The sequence below is a fragment of the Vulpes lagopus genome, chromosome 9 (genome assembly GCF_018345385.1).
Source record: "Vulpes lagopus strain Blue_001 chromosome 9, ASM1834538v1, whole genome shotgun sequence".
Classification (NCBI taxonomy): Eukaryota; Metazoa; Chordata; class Mammalia; order Carnivora; family Canidae; genus Vulpes; species Vulpes lagopus.
The window spans coordinates 11,091,440-11,108,653 of NC_054832.1; the positions used below are offsets into that span (position 1 = coordinate 11,091,440).

The 17,214-nt window shown below is 50.6% G+C and overlaps 1 protein-coding gene across 2 annotated transcripts in view; it reads left to right on the forward strand.

The window, feature by feature from the left end:
• Nucleotides 1–17,214, forward strand: part of ASAP1 (ArfGAP with SH3 domain, ankyrin repeat and PH domain 1) — a 355,167-nt gene that overhangs the window by 334,452 nt on the left and 3,501 nt on the right. For both annotated transcript variants that reach the window (XM_041769623.1, XM_041769622.1), the window contains 4 exons: nucleotides 6,397–6,466; nucleotides 9,222–9,280; nucleotides 14,745–15,244; nucleotides 16,994–17,116. In XM_041769623.1, the coding sequence (XP_041625557.1) occupies nucleotides 6,397–6,466; nucleotides 9,222–9,280; nucleotides 14,745–15,244; nucleotides 16,994–17,116 (752 nt within the window). The remainder of the gene's footprint in view (nucleotides 1–6,396; nucleotides 6,467–9,221; nucleotides 9,281–14,744; nucleotides 15,245–16,993; nucleotides 17,117–17,214) is intronic.

Here is a 17,214-nt window from a genome sequence, read left to right on the forward strand (position 1 = left end):
TCCAAACCCAAACAACCTTCTACTGAAGGTCACCCCCTGTGCAGGTTTTCATGCCACAAATCATAAACTTAACCTTCTTTTCACATTTCACTAAGCGTTGATGCTGTTGTTAATCGGTTTTTATTTCTGTGCAAAGTTTATAGCACCTATAGTCACCTCACAGGCTTGGTCGGTCTGCAGTGAATTATATGATATTTCTGTTTTCTGACTTAGAATCATCACTTTCTTTCACGTCGGTGAGCAGCAGGACTAGTAGCTACTGGTCTTTTTGTTTTGTTTTTTTGTGGGCCGGGGGCATTTTTCATTAAGAAAGGCACCACTTTGTGAAAATTAGTGCCACCAACAGGGAGCCTTCCGAAGACATGAGCCCCAAGCCATCTGCTGGCGGATCTCCCCAGCTAGAGCCTACCACCTACAACCAGAATCTGTCTGTGGCATAGTGACAGTTCGCCACGTCATAGACTTTGGTGGTCACTCACAAACAACCCTAAATAGTCATGCTGAGGCGGTCAGGGCCGTTTTCCTAAGTAGTTGGTGTGTGTGCATGTATGTGAGATAGACTTCAAGGCCTGGTCTTTCCCTGCCTATCTCCCGCTGACATGGTGTTCCAGAAGCCAGAAGCAGGATCCAGACTGACTATTGCTCAAACACATAGGGGGTCAGATTCCTCGGCAACATTTATGATAACCTATAGCTTCCCTCTGTGGACCTACCTTTGGGATCTGGGCCTAGGGTATGGAAACCAGCAGGAGGAGATGGTACAGGCACAGCCCCTTGGCTCCCCGGAGGTCTCACCTACCCATGACATGCCTGCCACTCTGAAGTACACCAGATTCCCAAACCACATTCTTTCCTCTATGATCTGAGCGTTTGCTCATACAGTGCCTCAGCCTGGAATATTCTACTCATTTGTATTAATGCTTAGCCATCCTTCAAGGTCTGCTCTCCAGAGACCCCTCCAAGGAGCTTTCCCAGTCTAGCCACCACCACCCTCCCACTCTGGCCCCACTGGCACAGGGGTTTGCCATAGGGGTTGTGGGTGCATCTCTTCTTTCCCAGGGCATTCTGAATTCCTTACAAGGGCTTGTGCTGTCTCTGTCTCAGAGCAGAGTGCTCCAGCGTGGACCCTGTGCCATACCCAGATTCTAATCCATCCCTACCACTTGGTAGCCCGGTGGCTTTTAGTGATTAATTTCAAATTGTTCCATACCTCAGTTTCTCTGACTATAAAATGGGGCTAGGCTAGTTAATAGTACTTAACTTTTTTTTTTTTTTAAGTTTTGTTTAAATAATCTCTATACTCAACATGGGGCTTGAACTCACAACCCCCGAGATCAAGGGCCCTATGCTTCCCCAGCTGAGCCAACCAGGCACCCCAGTACTTCATCTGATTCCTAACCACAGTTCCACAAAGTAGGCAATGCTGGGACCATAACTTTAAAGACACCAAGACACGGAAAGATTAAATCACCTGCCCACGTTCCCACGGGCAGTACTCAGGGAGCCAGGATTGGTCACCAGCCTGTGTGGCTGGGAGAGCCTGCCCTCTTCCCCCTCTCCATGCCCTGCTGGGATCTCCATGTGATTGCTTGGTGATTCCTTGGCCATTTCCCCGTTGCAGCAGTTATTTCTTTGCCCATGGAGCGAAGACAGGAGAAAGTAGCCGGGCAGCAAGGTACACTCCACCTGGCTTTGCCTCCTGGCCCATCTGTAGCATGGAGCCCTGTCGTGCAGGGAAGGCCGCTCCAGGCTTTTTCCCTGCCAGCACCAGAGTCCATAGCACCCAAAATAGCCCAGGCATCACATTACTGAAGTCCCCCTATTGTGATGAATTCAGCCATCTGTCTCAGGAGACTAAAGCAGGCTTTTGATTAGAAAACAAATAAGCTTATGGGCAGATTTGGGTTTTATGGGGACTTTGATTTTTCAAGTGGTTTGTCGTTAAACCTCACCTCTGGAAATAAATAATTTGTTTATAACCTAATTTGTAGTAAGCCAACCCACATTTTAACACAATGTAAGTAAAATTAATTAAGAAATGAGGACAAAGGGAAAGTAAAGGTGACAAAGTAAGATAAAAGTCCAGGAGTGTGATCTCTTCACAAAATGTGTAACATAAGATCACATACAGTGGCTGGAAATAGACCACAGATTTGACACTGAAGTTTTTACAGGCAAGAGCAAAGGGAAGATACAACTAATTATCTAGTTTGTGGCGGCTGTGAGATTAACCCTCTTCTCACACTTGAGAGTCTTATAATTAATACCTAAGAACAGCTTACCCCAGGACCTCCGTCCTTTGGTAGATATTCAGGAAGTCTCCTCGGTTTCTCACGAGAAACCGTAACATGCACTAGAAGAACATTCTGGAAGCCTGGGTTCTAGTTCCTAGTCCCAAGCTAAGTGACCTCTGGAAATCACTTACATTCCTTGTCTTCAATCATTGGGATTTAAAGTTGTTTAAGCTTTGAGCAGGCAATAGTTGAAAAAAACTATACCACAGATTGGTTCACTTCTATTTCAAGGCCAGAACTTCAGGTGAAAAACTCAGTATTTGGAATGTCTGATCCAAGACATGCGCATCTACTTACCGGAGGGAGCAGTATTAGTTTGTTAAAAAAAGGCCTCTGGACAGAAATTTTTTTGTTCCTCCATTTTCTTGGGTTTCCCCATATATTTTCATGTCAGGTCCCTGCCCCCCATCCCTCGCCCCCATTGTGCATGCAAGTCTAGAAATTAATACTGGCGACCACCATCTGTAGGTGGTTTACCATGTACCAGGTGCTGTGCACTTGCTCCTCCATCATTGTATTTAGCCATCACAGCCATCTTGTAAGCTAGAGACTGTCAGTGTCTTCGTGTTACCAGTGAGGAAATTGAAGCACAGAGCACTCAAATACTTGTATAGAATCACAAATCTGGTGACTTTATTTTTTTTTTTAAGATTTTATTTATTTATTCACGAGAGACACAGAGAGAGAGAGCAAGAGAGGCAGAGGCACAGGCAGAGGGAGAAGCAGGCTCCATGCAGGGAGCCTGATGTGGGACTCGATCCCGGGACCCCAGGATCACGCCCCGGGCTGAAGGCAGGCGCTAAACCCACCGAGCCACTCAGGGATCCCCAAATCTGGTGACTTTAGAGCTGGTATCTGAACCCACTGGAGACTCCAGGGCTCGTGTATATATCCACTATTCCAGAAGATTCTTGGAGCCTATGTCATTCACTGCCAGACCAGTGTCATCCTCTCTGTCCATAAAGCCTTGGCCTGAAGTTTCTGAGCTACAGCAGGTGACCCCGAGTCTTGGCCACAGCTTTCTTCACCTGCCCCCTCAGCGTCCGTCTCCAACTCTCTCTTACGCACCTTTTATACGTAAGAGTCCTCTTTCAAGTTGCACGAAGATATAGAAAGGGATTGAACTGCTTCCATGCTTTTGTTTCTCCCTTGAATACTACCCTTTCTTGAGAAGGTGTCCTAAGTCACCCTTTCCTTTCCAGGCATGGCCCCGTGGCCTTTGCCTTGGCCTTTGCCTTGCCATGAGATTGATGGGATTCCTGTCTGCAAACCACGGAGGCCTTGCCCCAGGTGTGGGAGAAATGAAGCTATGGGCAGAGAAGCAGATGAGTCAGAGCCCTGACTTCATTCAGCAGAAACGTAGCGGCTGCTCTGTGCCAGAGCTTGGCCTAGCGACTAGGGTTACAGAGATGATCCAGGCGCAGGCCCTGTCTTTGAAATGCTCGCTCAGTACGTAAATCATCATTTGTGTTACGTTCCATCGGAGAGCTATGAATAGTAGTTACCATTTGTATCGTGCTCCCTGTGGCCCAGCCCTGTGCTCTGCACTGCATAGTTTATCTTCTGTGATGCTCATACCCATCTAGTGGAGTAGATACTGTTTTGTTCCTATTTTATAGATGAGGGGACTGAGGCTTAGTAGAAAAAGCACTGTAGTCCGAAACTCATACCACTGGGTGACGGTAGGGCGGGAGTTCAAAACCAGGGTTGTCTGGCTCCGAAATCTGCACCCTTCGCCAGTGCCCTGTGATGAATGGTTGTAGGCTAACAGGAAGGAGGGAGTGGCCGCGTCTGGCTAAGGAAGAGTTCTCAGAAGTTGACTCTGGAGAGACACTTCGCAGGTTGCGTAGAAGTTCGCCACAAGTGGGAGGGGTTTGGGGCTGCAGAGAGAGGGGACAGAGGGGCAGAGCTTACGGAGCATGGAAACACAGCGTCTTTGGAGATGGAGAGTCACCTCAAGTGGCCAAAGAGCAGGGTTAAATGAGGACATGGACATTTGGGCTGCAGTGTCAGGCCACAGACCCTGGCGTGGTGGCTCATCCACATGACAGCAGAGTGGGTGGCCTTCTACAACCCAAATGGTCTCATAGTTCGTCCCGCACGTAAGAGGGTTAAGAATCACTGGTTTGGAGTGTTTTCTACCTGGAAAGGGAATCAACAGATGCAGTAGTTTACCCTACCATAGAACTTTCTTTGACATTTTGATTGTTACGGCTCATCAAAGTCTGAAAGTGTGAGATCTGATAGCCAGTCCTAAGACTCACACTGAGGACCACGCTGAAAAGAAACACCTACTCGAACAGCATTCAGAGCTCGGAGGATTCCGTGAGAGGCTGCCCCGGAGTCCGTCAGCATCTGTGACGGATCACGGAAATGTACCGATGGTTGGAAGGAGTGTCTTATTCAAATAAAGCTATATTTGTTGAAAATCGTTGGCCTCCGTAACACCAGTTTAGCTAGTTGCTTCTTGCAGCAGTGTCCTCGAGTTATAGAAAGTTCTGTCCCAGGAGGCCCCATCTTAGCCTTCCAGCAGCCTCTCCCTATCTGGGAGGTTCAATGGGACGAGCGGTGATAGAGGGGTGATTAGTACAGATCCTGGAGGCAGACCGCTTGGCTCTGCATCCCAGCTCTTGCCCCTACCAGCTACTTGACCTTGGGCTTGGTTGTACCACTTTGTGTGTTTCTTCATACACAACGTGGAGGGCAATTGTATTATGTACGTCATGGACCTGATTCCAGTGATGTACTTACCCCCGGACGTCACTCCTAGTAAACGCTCAGTGAACGGTGGTCGCTATTATCGACGTTCCCATCCAGGGGTCAGGACAGGTAGTAGACTTGTGGTCAGGACTTCCAGGTATATCAGGTAGCCATGCGACCTGCAGCCACTGTTCACTTAACTTCGTTTCCTCATCTTTAAAATGAGGATAATGAGGCCAGCTCTTCATGTTGTTATGAGGAGGAAAAGCACTGGGGCCACTGTGGGTGCCGTGGAGCTGACCCACCGTGTAGGGCAGAGCTCAGAGCTTTGGCCAGTCCTGGCCTCTGCACCTGTCCTGCGGTTTCTGAGTCTCCTCAGTGGCACCTGGGGGATTCCGTGCGTGTCTAGGCAGGGGAGGAAGGGCCGTGCCTGGAGTTTCCACCGCAGGGTGGGCAAGGAAGCAAGCTAGAGCCCCAGAGGTAGCTGTGCCCTGCAGGTTCCAGGGAGGCCTCCTGGCTGGCCGCCTGGCAGCTTGGAGCTCTGCTCCTCCCACCGTGGCATGGGTCACACAGGAGCCCCCTTGATTCTCACCAGTCTTTCTGCCTTGTCCTGGTCAAAGACCGCGTGTGTGCTTTTGCTGCTCCCGCATTAGAAAGTGCTTCACTGTTCAGGGCGCCCTGTCCCCCACAGAGGACCTGCCCTGCTGCTCTTACCAGTCAGGTTTGGACAGTTTCCTTTTCGGAGCACCCATCCCTGTTCAACATGCACCCACTCCACATTACTAGTCTAGTGTATACACGTGCATCTCCCAGGCCAGATCAGAAGCTCTGCACGAGCAGGGACATCTTACTTGCTTTTGTGCCTCTTGCTCTTATGTTCATGCCTTGCACACAGTAGATGCTTAATAAATGCTATTGTCTAAGTGAATGATGAAGAAGTGCCCTAAGGTCCTGCCCTGCAGATGGCCAGTCATCACCAGCCTGCTGAATAGTGCCCACACACACACAGTTGGTGGGTTGTGTGTTTCTTCTGAGCCTGGCTCCCAGGGCTGGTCTACCCGGCATGCCACCTCTGGGCGCATTAGAGGTTTTACTCTTCTTTCCTTGCACCCAAGCTAAGGACAAGATCCAGAGCCAACGGGACGTCCCCAAAGTCCTATAACCTTATAGGCCTTGCCTGGAAGCAGGCTGCTCATCTTTTCAGCATAGCCCTTGGAGAGCAAGAAAAACATCATCGTAGCCCCAACCAGTTTTGTTTTGAAGTTACAAATGCATACTGTTCTCCCTGGAGTCTTTTAAATTCCTTTCCGGAACCAGAGGGGTGCCCGTCTGCCAAATCCTCAACCCCCTCATTCCGTTTCCCTGTCTGAAGATGCAACTTGACACCTGATTCTTCCCATAGGTAACGATGTGGGTCCATCATCATCAAGTAAGACCGCAAACAAGTTCGAGGGACTGTCTCAGCAATCCAGGTAAGGCGCCTTCATGTTCCTGCTGCCACTGGGATCATAGCTGACCGTTCCGAATTCTAGAAGTGGGTTTTAGGGCAGCCCAGGTGGCTCAGCAGTTTAGTGCTGCCTTTGGCCCAGGGCGTGATCCTGGAGTCCTGGGATCGAGTCCCACATCGGGCTCCCTGCATGGAGCCTGCTTCTCCCTCTCCCTGTGTCTCTGCCTCTCTCTCTCTCTCTCTGTGTCGCTCATGAATAAATAAAATCTTTTAAAAAATAAATAAATAAGTGGGTTTTAGCGGCAGTCTGCTGGAAGTGTGGTCTGCCAGCTGGTGCTGATAGCGAAGAGGACCTAACATTCGCTGTCCATATGCACCCGTCCCTGGTGGCTGGCCACCACGAGTCGCACCCATCCAGCTTCTCCTCCCATCAAGGTTCCCCGCAGGGCCAGACCTCATTTCTTGATGTCAGAGTCCATCAGAATGAGGTTTAATTTTGAATTTTTTTTAAGATTTCATCTATTCATGAGAGACACAGAGGCAGAGGGAAAAGCAGGCTTCCTGCGGGGAGCCCGGTGTGGGACTCGACCCCAGGATCACAACCTGAGCCAAAGGCAGATACCCAACCACTGAGCCCCCCAGGTGCCCCCTATTTTTAATTTGTTTAGAGAAATTGCTCTGTTTTGTTACTTTCCCTCTTGACTCCTTCTTGTTGTCTTGGGAATGAAAACAGTCCTCAGGGAAACCCGACAGCCCAGAGATTTTCAGACTTAAAAATATGACTCTAAGTGCCCTGTTTTGTAAGATTCTCTTAGGCAGGACTAAAAGCAGCGACCCTTTCTTCCCTCCTTCCACGGAAATGGGATACTTGGGAATATCTTCTATAGGCACCACGTAGCCAATCGCAGCACAGAGGGTTTTCTCTAGAGGCGCGATCCAAGATAAAGACACAAAGAGCCACTTCCAGTCCCCAAACCTCAGGGAGCGTCAGCTGGTATAGGGGGTTACTTTCCAGAGTTTATCAAAGAGAAAAACAAAGTCCTCATTTATTTTAATGCCACCGTCCTATTTAGTCTCAACTTTACAAGATAGGCCGATTACTGTTTCCTCAGTTTTGCAGATGAGAGAACGGCCCCGAGAGTTTGAGAGGTTGAGTGGTGGCAGATGTCAGAGCTGGACTCGGCCCAGTGTCCTCCAGACTCCAAGGCCCATAGTCCCCTTCCCTCACGTCCACCCACCCATTCCCACTCCATCCCCTCTCCAGCCTGCTCTGGGCAACTCACACTGCAGTTCTGGGGTCATCTTCCAGAGGGTGGGGGCATCTGATCACATGGAGAGTGCCCACAAAATGCTTTTTAAACAGAATCAAGCTGCATCCATGCACGCGGCGGCAACCTTATGTTCCCTCCTGGGGAAGAAACCCAGGCCCGTGAGTGTTTGGTGCTGACCCAGGGCCTCTGTCAGGAATAACTGCCGTGCTCACGTCAGGAATCGGCAGGTGTGCTTCCCTGAGAGCATGCCGAGCCCGGACGTGAGAAACACACGCTCCAGAGGCGTCCAAGGCAAGACTCTGTGTGTTCACCTTTTCCAGATTCGCAGCCCGGGGGCGGTAGGATTTCATGAGAGCTGAGGAGAAAGCAGTTAGGAGATGCATGTCCTCTTCTTTAACTTTGTTCTGTTTGTTTGGTTTGGCTTTCCCTCTGCTTTTATTTTTTTTTTTTTTAAGTTTTATTTATTCATGATAGACACAGAGAGAGAGGCAGAGACCCAGGCAGAGGGAGAAGCAGGCTCCATGCAGGGAGCCTGACGTGGGACTTGATCCCTGGTCTCCAGGATCGCGCCCTGGGCCAAAGTCAGGCACCAAACCGTTGTGCCAACAGGGATCCTTCCCTCTGCTTTTAAACGCAGTTAGGAGAGAAAGAGGGGAAAGCCAGTTCTTAGGACAGAAGAGGACAAATGAGAGATTCAGAGGGGCTCTTGGCACGTGGGACTCAGGTGCTCGGCTGCTGCTTCTCTTTGGGTCTGCACGCTCTGGCCTCCTCTGAGAATAGCTCCAGCCTCTTGCTAAGGGAGCCCAGTGGGTGCCAGCTAACAGGTGGCACCTGCAGCCCTGGCATTTTGATGATGGCAGGTGTGTGGGGAGGAACATTGGATGATTCAGAATACATGGGGTGGACTTCTATTCCCAACACTTGAGTGTTTTTCCCTACTCATTTTATAAGGGCCCCAAGAGGAGGGGAAGCTCAGGGAGAGAGCCCAGAGGTCTGAGAGCCCAAGCTGTCTACTCTGGTGCCATGGAGGACGCAAAGCCCTGGCAATGAACAAAGCTGAGATCTCAATTTATAGCTCCTCCCCTTGGCCAGCCTTGGGACCCTGGGCTGAAATTCCCCAGACTTCAGTTTCCCCGCCCGGAAGTGAGGGTGGCGAGAGTTAGGGTGAGAGACACTAATCCCTCGAGGAGACTGACTTCTGTGCAGTACCCTGGGTCACGCGCTACCAGGCGCCAGGTGCTCTCAGACGTTGCCTCTGAGGGCAGGTTTCAAGGGGAAGAAGTGGTAACTTCATCACTCACAGAGTTGACCTTTCCACCCTTCCCTGGGTCCTCCCCAGCCGGGCACATTTTGAACTGTGGAAAACAGACCGTCCTCTTTCATTAAAGAAATTTTGAAAGGGTTTTTAGAGAATTCATCAAACTCTTGTGATTTTTTTTTTTTTAATATGATATCACTAATGATATTGTAGCATCTTGAGATTCTAAATGCTTCTTATTTGTTAACCAGCACCGGTTCTGCAAAGACTGCCCTTGGTCCAAGAGTTCTTCCTAAACTACCTCAGAAAGGTAAGATTTCTCTTTCTCGTGTTCATGTAACTAGACCGTCACTGTGCCCTCCAAGGGGACAGGTGCCTCCGTCTCTTTCGTACATGGCTTGATCCCAGATGCCTAAAGCAGTACCTGGCATGTCGTAGATGCCCAATAAATATTTGTTCAGTGAAGAAAGAGATTTATAAACTCAAGTTTTGTGATTAGCAAAAACACCATACTTTACAAAACAAAACCCAAAAAACTCCCAGTCCTTTTTTAGGAGATATGTTATCATCCCTGGGTATGGGGATACCATTCCTTCCCAGAGAGACCTGGGAACCACCACCACCTCCACCCTCACTCGTGTGGCCTGGGCAGAGGACTCGGAAGCTCCCCAAAGCCTCAGATTCCTCACCTCTAAACATGGGCAAGAATACCTGCTTCGTGAGGTTTTGTAAGGACGAAATGAGATCATGGCTTCAGAAAGCCCCTCGCTTTCTGGGGCACAGAAATCCTTCCCTGGGATGGCATCCATCATGCAAAGTAGAGATACTCGTGCTCTGAGAAGTACAAGAAAGCAGTGTCTGTGAATGCCGCTGCCTTGCCAAGCGAAGACACTCGGTTCTTTGACCAAATCTTCCTTGATCCTGATCGAGCTTTTCATCCGTATGACCAGCATGTCCGTTGTCTTATCTGCTCCCCCTCCTTTGTTGCCAGCTCCCCCTCGGGGGCTGAGAATACCCAGATGCCTTTGTTTCATTCCATCCATCCTCACTTAGGCCCACGAGGCCAGAGGGCCCACGTTGGGTGCAGGCAGAGGCTCAGGTCAAGACCTTTGACCCCAGAAGTCAAAGTTAGGGCTCCGTGGTGGGAAGCTGGGATCCACCCCTCTCCTGAGGCCTTTGGCCAAGTGGTGTATTTGGAGGTGCACCTGCCAGGCTCCTGTACTGTAGTACAGTGAGAGTCCGGTGGCTTCCAGTTCATTCTACATGGAACACAGAGGAAGCTTCCCTGGATTTACTGAGTCTTTATCTCAGGTCATTGTTTTCTTCTTTTAACCTCGGCCCAAGATGCTGTCCTGGTCCCAGAGAAGCTTGAGGTGTTTCGGCAGCACTGCTCCCACTTATCTGCAGTCTGCCCAGATTTGAGCCTGTGCTCTTCCCGCATCGATTATCAATTGCACGTTACCACCGATTCCTTCCACCTGCCCGCCCAGCTCCCTTCTTTTTTTTTAATTTTTTTTTTTTTTTTTATTTTATTTTATTTTATTTTTTTTATGATAGTCACAGAGAGAGAGAGGCAGAGACGTAGGCAGAGGGAGAAGCAGGCTCCATGCACTGGGAGCCCAATGTGGGATTCAATCCTGGGTCTCCAGGATCCTGCCCTGGGCCAAAGGCAGGCGCCAAACCACTGCGCCACCCAGGGATCCCCCCAGCTCCCTTCTTGCTTCCAAACCGCAGCCATCCTTAGCCCCACTGCCCTCCCACCCCCACTCCGTGGCTGCTGCCTCCTTCTCACTGCTCCTCCCCCCTCCCCGCCCAGCCAGCATCTCTCTTCTAACACTCTCCATCCTCTTCCGCACACCTCCTGTGTGGCTTCTGCTCACCTGACCAATCCTGGGCTGCTCCACACACTGGGACGTGCTAGAGAAGCACAGGACAGCAGCTCCACTCTACTTCCTGACCGCTGGGCTCACACGGGCCTCTGATGGTGCCTGGCACCCTCCATCTCTGGGATCCACTGACTCGCCACTGCCCTAGCCCTCCTCTCCTTCACACCTTCTCTGTGCTCCTAGAAACCTCACTTCTGTTTTCTCAGGGAACAGGACGTAAGCCCACCCCCGTCCACCCTCACCGTCACGTGCCCTGCCTGCCTGCACTTGTCCCCCAGAAAGCAGCTGGCCACGTCCTCGGGAGGACCCCATGCTGATGCATGAGCCCCACTCCCACCCCTCCTGACTCGGGGACGGTGCCTTGGCACACGCACCCCTCTTCACAGTGGCGTTCACGCTGAGCCATTCCACCAGAAGCAAGTGTGCTGTGAGCATCCCAGCAGGACCAGCTCCCTCCAACCACCGCCTCATTGTACTGCTCCTTTTCTTTTCTCTTGCCTTTTTTTTTTTAACTGGTTTTGAAATTACCCATAAGCCTATACAAAAATACTTTAAAACACAGAGTAGCCTCCTCCACCTCACCGCCAGAGGCTCATCACGCAGCTCCAGCAATGACCAGTTTATGCCTGAGCTGGTTTCGTCTGTCTCCCACCCCCAGCAAGTCCGTGGCAGATGTGCACATCATACCACCTAGACACGCTACATACCATTATCACGTCTCAGACGCTCTCGCATTTTAAAAATCCAACGTTTCTTAATACCTTTAAATCCCCAGTTTACATTTCTGATTGTCTCATAAATACCCTTTTTTTTTTCCTTCCTTTAACAAATTGTTCACATCAAGAGTGAATGAAACAAGGTCCAGCTGACGGGACAATTGGCAAGTTGGTCTCTTGTGTTTCTTAGGCTAATGGTCTCCCTGCATCTCTCCCCTTTTCTCATAGTTTATGTGTGGAAGGAACTGAGCTGTTCATCCTAGTAGATTTTTCCAGTTTGGGTTCTGCTGACCTCATCCCCATGTGATGGTTTAACATGCTCCTCTGTCCTCTGTGTCTCCTGTCAATCAGAAGTTGGATCTCCAGACCCAATCAGATACAAGTTCAGGCTTCAGCAAAACTGCTTCCTGGGCGGCAGTCGTGTGTTCTTCTCACAAGAAGTGGATGCCGTCTGGTTGTCTCTCTTTGTGTGAAGTGTGCGGCTGTTCATGCTCAAAGCCAAGGCCCATCCATCCATCCTGCATTAGAATCACTGCACGAGGCCACTGGCCAGTGCTCGAGTATCGGCCCTGACTCTTACACGGCTCGTCTGCAGCAACCCCTTTTGTTGGGAATCTGGACCCCAGTCTTGCAGGGTTTTTCTTCATTTGCTTCCTCCTCTTCAGTTGTGTGCTTAGAAGCCATTCTCAGGGGTAGAATGATCATGGCCAAGGGAAGAGCGTTTCAGTAGGCTGTACTCTGGGTGGTATTGCTTCGTATCCATTTCCTTCCACCCAGTCCTGTCTGCGCACACCAGCTGCACCATAACCTCCCAGGTTTTTGTAAGGAGTGGGGGTCGTCTGGGAACGCCCGTTCCTGTCTTGTTCTTAATGGGCCTCACTCCAGCGGTGTACTCCCTGTGGTCCAGTTTTTGGGGGAGAGTTTGCTGGTCATTCCTTCAGAGTTAAAAAAAAGCAGTTCGGAAAGGACTTTTCACTGGAGCCAGGGAAACACAAAACCAGCTTGGAAATAGAATAGCCAAAGGTTGGGCAAGCTTCCCTACAGGAGAAACTATTTTCTCATTTTGTTCCTGCCTATTATAATAGTATATGTATTCATTCTAGAATATTTAAAAAATATACAATCAAAGAGAAGAAAAATACAAACCACCCGATTCTTTTATCACCCAACAGAAACACTTTCACTGTACTTTTTTGTTTTAGGTTTTAAGATACCGTGTGATGTTTTGTTTTGTTTTTAAGGTTTCATTTATTTATTCATGAGAGACACAGAAACAGAGGCAGAGACACAGGCAGAGGGTGAAGCAGGCTCCCTGCAGGGAGCCCGATGTGGGACTTGATCCCGGGATCACAACCTGAGCCAAAAGGCAGATGCTCAACCACTGAGCCAGCCAGGTGTCCCTGATTTGGTTTGGTTTGGTTTGGTTTGGTTTTTTCTTATAGTAGATCAGAAGCATTTCCTGTAACAAATTGCATGCGGTCTGACTTTTCCTGGCTGCATAGTATTCTGTTGTCTGGTGCCTTGAAGTCTTGGACAGGCCCTGCCGTCCTGCCTCCACACGGCCTGCATGTAGCTTTTTCGATGTGAATGGTGCCGTGCTGAGCATTCAAGCACAAGCACCTCAGCCTGGCTTTGATCCTTTTTTACAGAATAAATTCCTTGAACTGGAAGTGAATGTTTTGGGGTTCTCTCTGCCCAGCACCTACAGTTGCTGTTCCCCTGCCAGTGGCTCACAGCACCGCTCACCAGCCCCGCTGCCTCAGGGATTCCCCCAGCTTCCCCCATCACTGCCTGCCTCAGACATCCGTTTACCCAGTTGGCGATTTGCAAGAGAGGACGTTGGCTTGCTTGAACTCTGAGCTGGGGCACATCAGCTGAAGTTCAGGGGCCGTCCCGTGCGCTGGGACGTGGCCAAGCAGGCCATGAGCAGAAGCAGCCACAGTACAGCTTGTGACAGTTTGCAACACTGGGGTTCATCTTTCCTTTCCTTTTAATAAATTTGAAGAATATCTTTCTGAATATATCGTACTTCTAGAATGAAAGTCTTCGTTTGACTTGCTCAGTGTGCCTTCTGTCAGCTGTCTCCTTGCAGGATGCATACACTGTGCTTGGCCTCTCTACCAGGAGCCAGAGTTCCAAAAATAAGTAAAAATATGAATCCCGGCCCCAAAGAACCCTGCCTGACAGTAAAGATAATACTCTTATATGATACTGGCAATTTTTTACCTGTATTAACTCATGTTTTAGAAATAAGGAAGGTGAAGCACAGAGAGGTTGTGTAATTTACCCAAGATCACACAGCAAATTCAGTAAGTTGTGGAGCTGCACTTGGAGACATGTCCTTAGTGCCCTCGGTCCTACCGACAAAGCTGTGCAAAAAGCCTTGGGAACGCTTCCACAACCTAGAATCCCCAAGCTGTGCAGAATTACAAAGCCGTGGCCGTACAGAGAATAGAGAGGACCTGCCTAGGAAATCCTCCCAAACATATTGAGTAGGCAAGACACGAAGCTGCAGACAAAGTGTGTGTTGTAATCCGGTGTGTGGTTTCCTAAGTACGTGTGGTTGTATCACCAAAATGTAACAGAGGTTAGCTCAGGGGGTGGTGGGGAGGAGGCGAGAGGAGAGGCCTTTCACCACTCCTGTAGTATAGGGATCCTAGAGACGGGGGCATTCATCACGAATCCTGCTACAGCTACAGAACAGAATGCAACCCTAAAAATTATGTACTGCTGCCAGAGGAATTTTATTGACCTGGCATATGCCTGCCTCTCGCTAAAGCGGTGTGCAGATAAAAGCAGATGAAAGTTTTACCTATGGAAAACACGTAGAAAAGTCCAGAAGGAAATACGGCACATTACCGTCAATGGCTACATTTAGGTGGCAGGCTTGTAGAAAACTTAAACTCTATCCTTCTAATTTTCTGTAACCTGTTTGTATTATAGTCATTTTTTTTTTTTTAAATTCTGGATTAGTTTGGACATCCTGTTCTTATGTAACTGAGGCACGAAATCACATACGGTCCCGTGGACGCCTTCTAGGCTTCCAACTTTCATCTTCTAAGAACGGGCACTCACTCTCCATCGGTCCTCCCGGTGACCGAAGGAGGGGGCAGCGCTTCCCCACCTCGGGGTCCCCTCTGGTGACCTTGCTCTCTGTGGTTGCTTCCCACAGTGGCACTAAGGAAAACAGAAACCAGCCATCACCTCTCCCTAGATAAAGCCAACATCCCGCCCGAGATCTTCCAGAAGTCATCGCAGTTGGCAGAGTTACCGCAGAAGCCACCACCTGGAGACCTGCCCCCGAAGCCCACAGAACTGGCTCCCAAGCCCCAAATTGGAGATTTGCCACCGAAGCCAGGAGAACTGCCCCCCAAGCCGCAGCTGGGCGACCTGCCACCCAAGCCCCAGCTGGCAGACTTACCTCCCAAGCCACAGATGAAGGACCTGCCTCCCAAACCGCAGCTGGGGGACCTGCTGGCGAAACCCCAGACCGGAGATGTCTCACCCAAGGCGCAGCAGCCCCCCGACGTCACGCAGAAGGCACACCCGGCAGATCTCTCCCCAAATGTGCAGTCCCGAGACGCCATCCAAAAGCAAGCATCTGAAGACTCCAATGACCTCACGCCCACTCTGCCAGAGACGCCCGTACCACTGCCCAGGAAAATCAATACGGTGGGTAGACATCAATTTTGAGGCTTTTGCAAAACTCCGCTGCTCTCCGAAACCTGGCGGGAGAGTCTGTGCCCCAGCTAACACAGAAAAATCACGAGCTTGCTCACCTACGCTGGCTGTGGTTCAGGCATGGTGGTGGAGCAGAGTCTAGCGGTTAGGGACGCGGGTGTTGGGCTCCAGCCGGGCGGGCTTCAGGACCCGCCCTGAGCTCCCGCTCTCACTGTGTGACCTGGGCGCGTTCCTTACCCTCTCTGAGCCCGGTCCCCTGGTACACAGGAAGGAGCTAATGCAGCCGCTGAGCTCACGGGCAGTTCGGTGCAGTGAGGGATGAGCGGCAGCACGCGCACACTTGTCTTAGAGCCTGGAGGATGACATTTCCCTTTCTTAGAGTCACAGGAAGGCAGGTTCCCTCTCAGGGTTCTGAAAATCTCCCACTCAGCTCTCCCCGCATCTTCCCAGAGGAACCAGAGGCAAAGCCCAATGAGACTTGCACAAGCAGAGTTCGGCTGACACCCCACATTCCCTCCTTTTCCTGAAATGCTCTCTACTCTACAATATACCAATGTTATTTTAATATAAAAATGCTTCCCCCCCCCAAAAAAAAACCACTCTTTTTTTGGGAAAGCGCCCCGGGAGCATTCAGTGTACTGTCTGCACCGCCCACGGCTGCACCCCCACGGCTGAGGAGCACGGTTAGTGAGGAACCGGAAGGCCTCCCACTGCACACAGGGGATCCGCCCTCGCTCATTATCAAATCAGCATTGCGGTAAAAGTGTGTCACTTCCACGCTAAGGGAAGGGCAGGAAAAACAAAGCCCGTTGTCCCTCGGGCTGGTGACCACCGCAGTCTGTGTGTACGGCGGCAGACGCCTCTGCTCTTCACGGGGGTGATGTCCCGAGAGCCCAGGCACCGCCAGGCACCTCGATGTACGGGATCCCAGCGCGTGCCGTGCACTTGCCAGTTGTTTTATGACCTCATTTCATCCTCCCCGTTATCAAGTATCACCTAGGGGCCATGGGCCCGAGACAACGAAGACTCGCAAGGCCTCGGTTCCTCTGCCCCACCAGCCCCACCGCTCGCGCCCCGGGAGGAACCGCAGGAGGGAGTGGGGTGACTTAGGGAGAAACCAGGGACAGAGAGAAGTCACTTGACCCAACACATTGAGAGCCACGGCTTGCTTTTTTCTTTTTTTAAAAAAACAAATTATTTAATCAGTGAGGCACCAAAAATCTCCTTTGGAAGATGGTTTCTCCATTCCCGTCTGTCTGCAGAGAACCAGACGTCCCGCAGATAAAAGTACAAGTGAAAACTGATCAGAAATTAAAACATTTTGGGCAACTGCCTAGAATCCTCCCAGCCTGGGCCGCCGCCCTGTTTAACCAGCATGTGCTGACTTGGTACTTTGCATGAGGGGACTGAGAAATTTGTTTACGCTGTGCATTCAGTATGCAGAAGCTGCACATTTCTCTTTACATCATGTTTCCCAAAACCATTTTTAGACTCTGCTGTCATCTCTGCAAGCTGCTCTCGGGAGTGGGGGAGGGCAGGGTGCTTCAGGGGTTTGGGCGAGGCTGGATTTCGATCCCCACTCGTGGTTTCCTCTGTTCTGATGTGGGGGGCACAGAGTGGGGGAGCACACAGCCCCCCGCGCGCTTGCCGCCCCCTCCACAGAGGAGACGTGGAGGCAAGTCACGGGCCCAAGGCCACTGTGTGCTTTTGTCCAGCTAAAACCCAGGTTCTTTCTTAAAGGGGAAAAACAAGGTGAGACGAGTGAAGACCATCTACGACTGCCAGGCGGACAATGACGACGAGCTCACGTTCATGGAGGGGGAAGTGATTGTCGTCACAGGGGAGGAGGACCAGGAGTGGTGGGTATGTACCAGGCCGCCTCGGGTGGGCGCCCCCGGGGACCGGGGTCCTCACTTGTCCGCCAGCGTTCTCGTGGGGCGTCTTCTCTCCCCGAGTTGTGC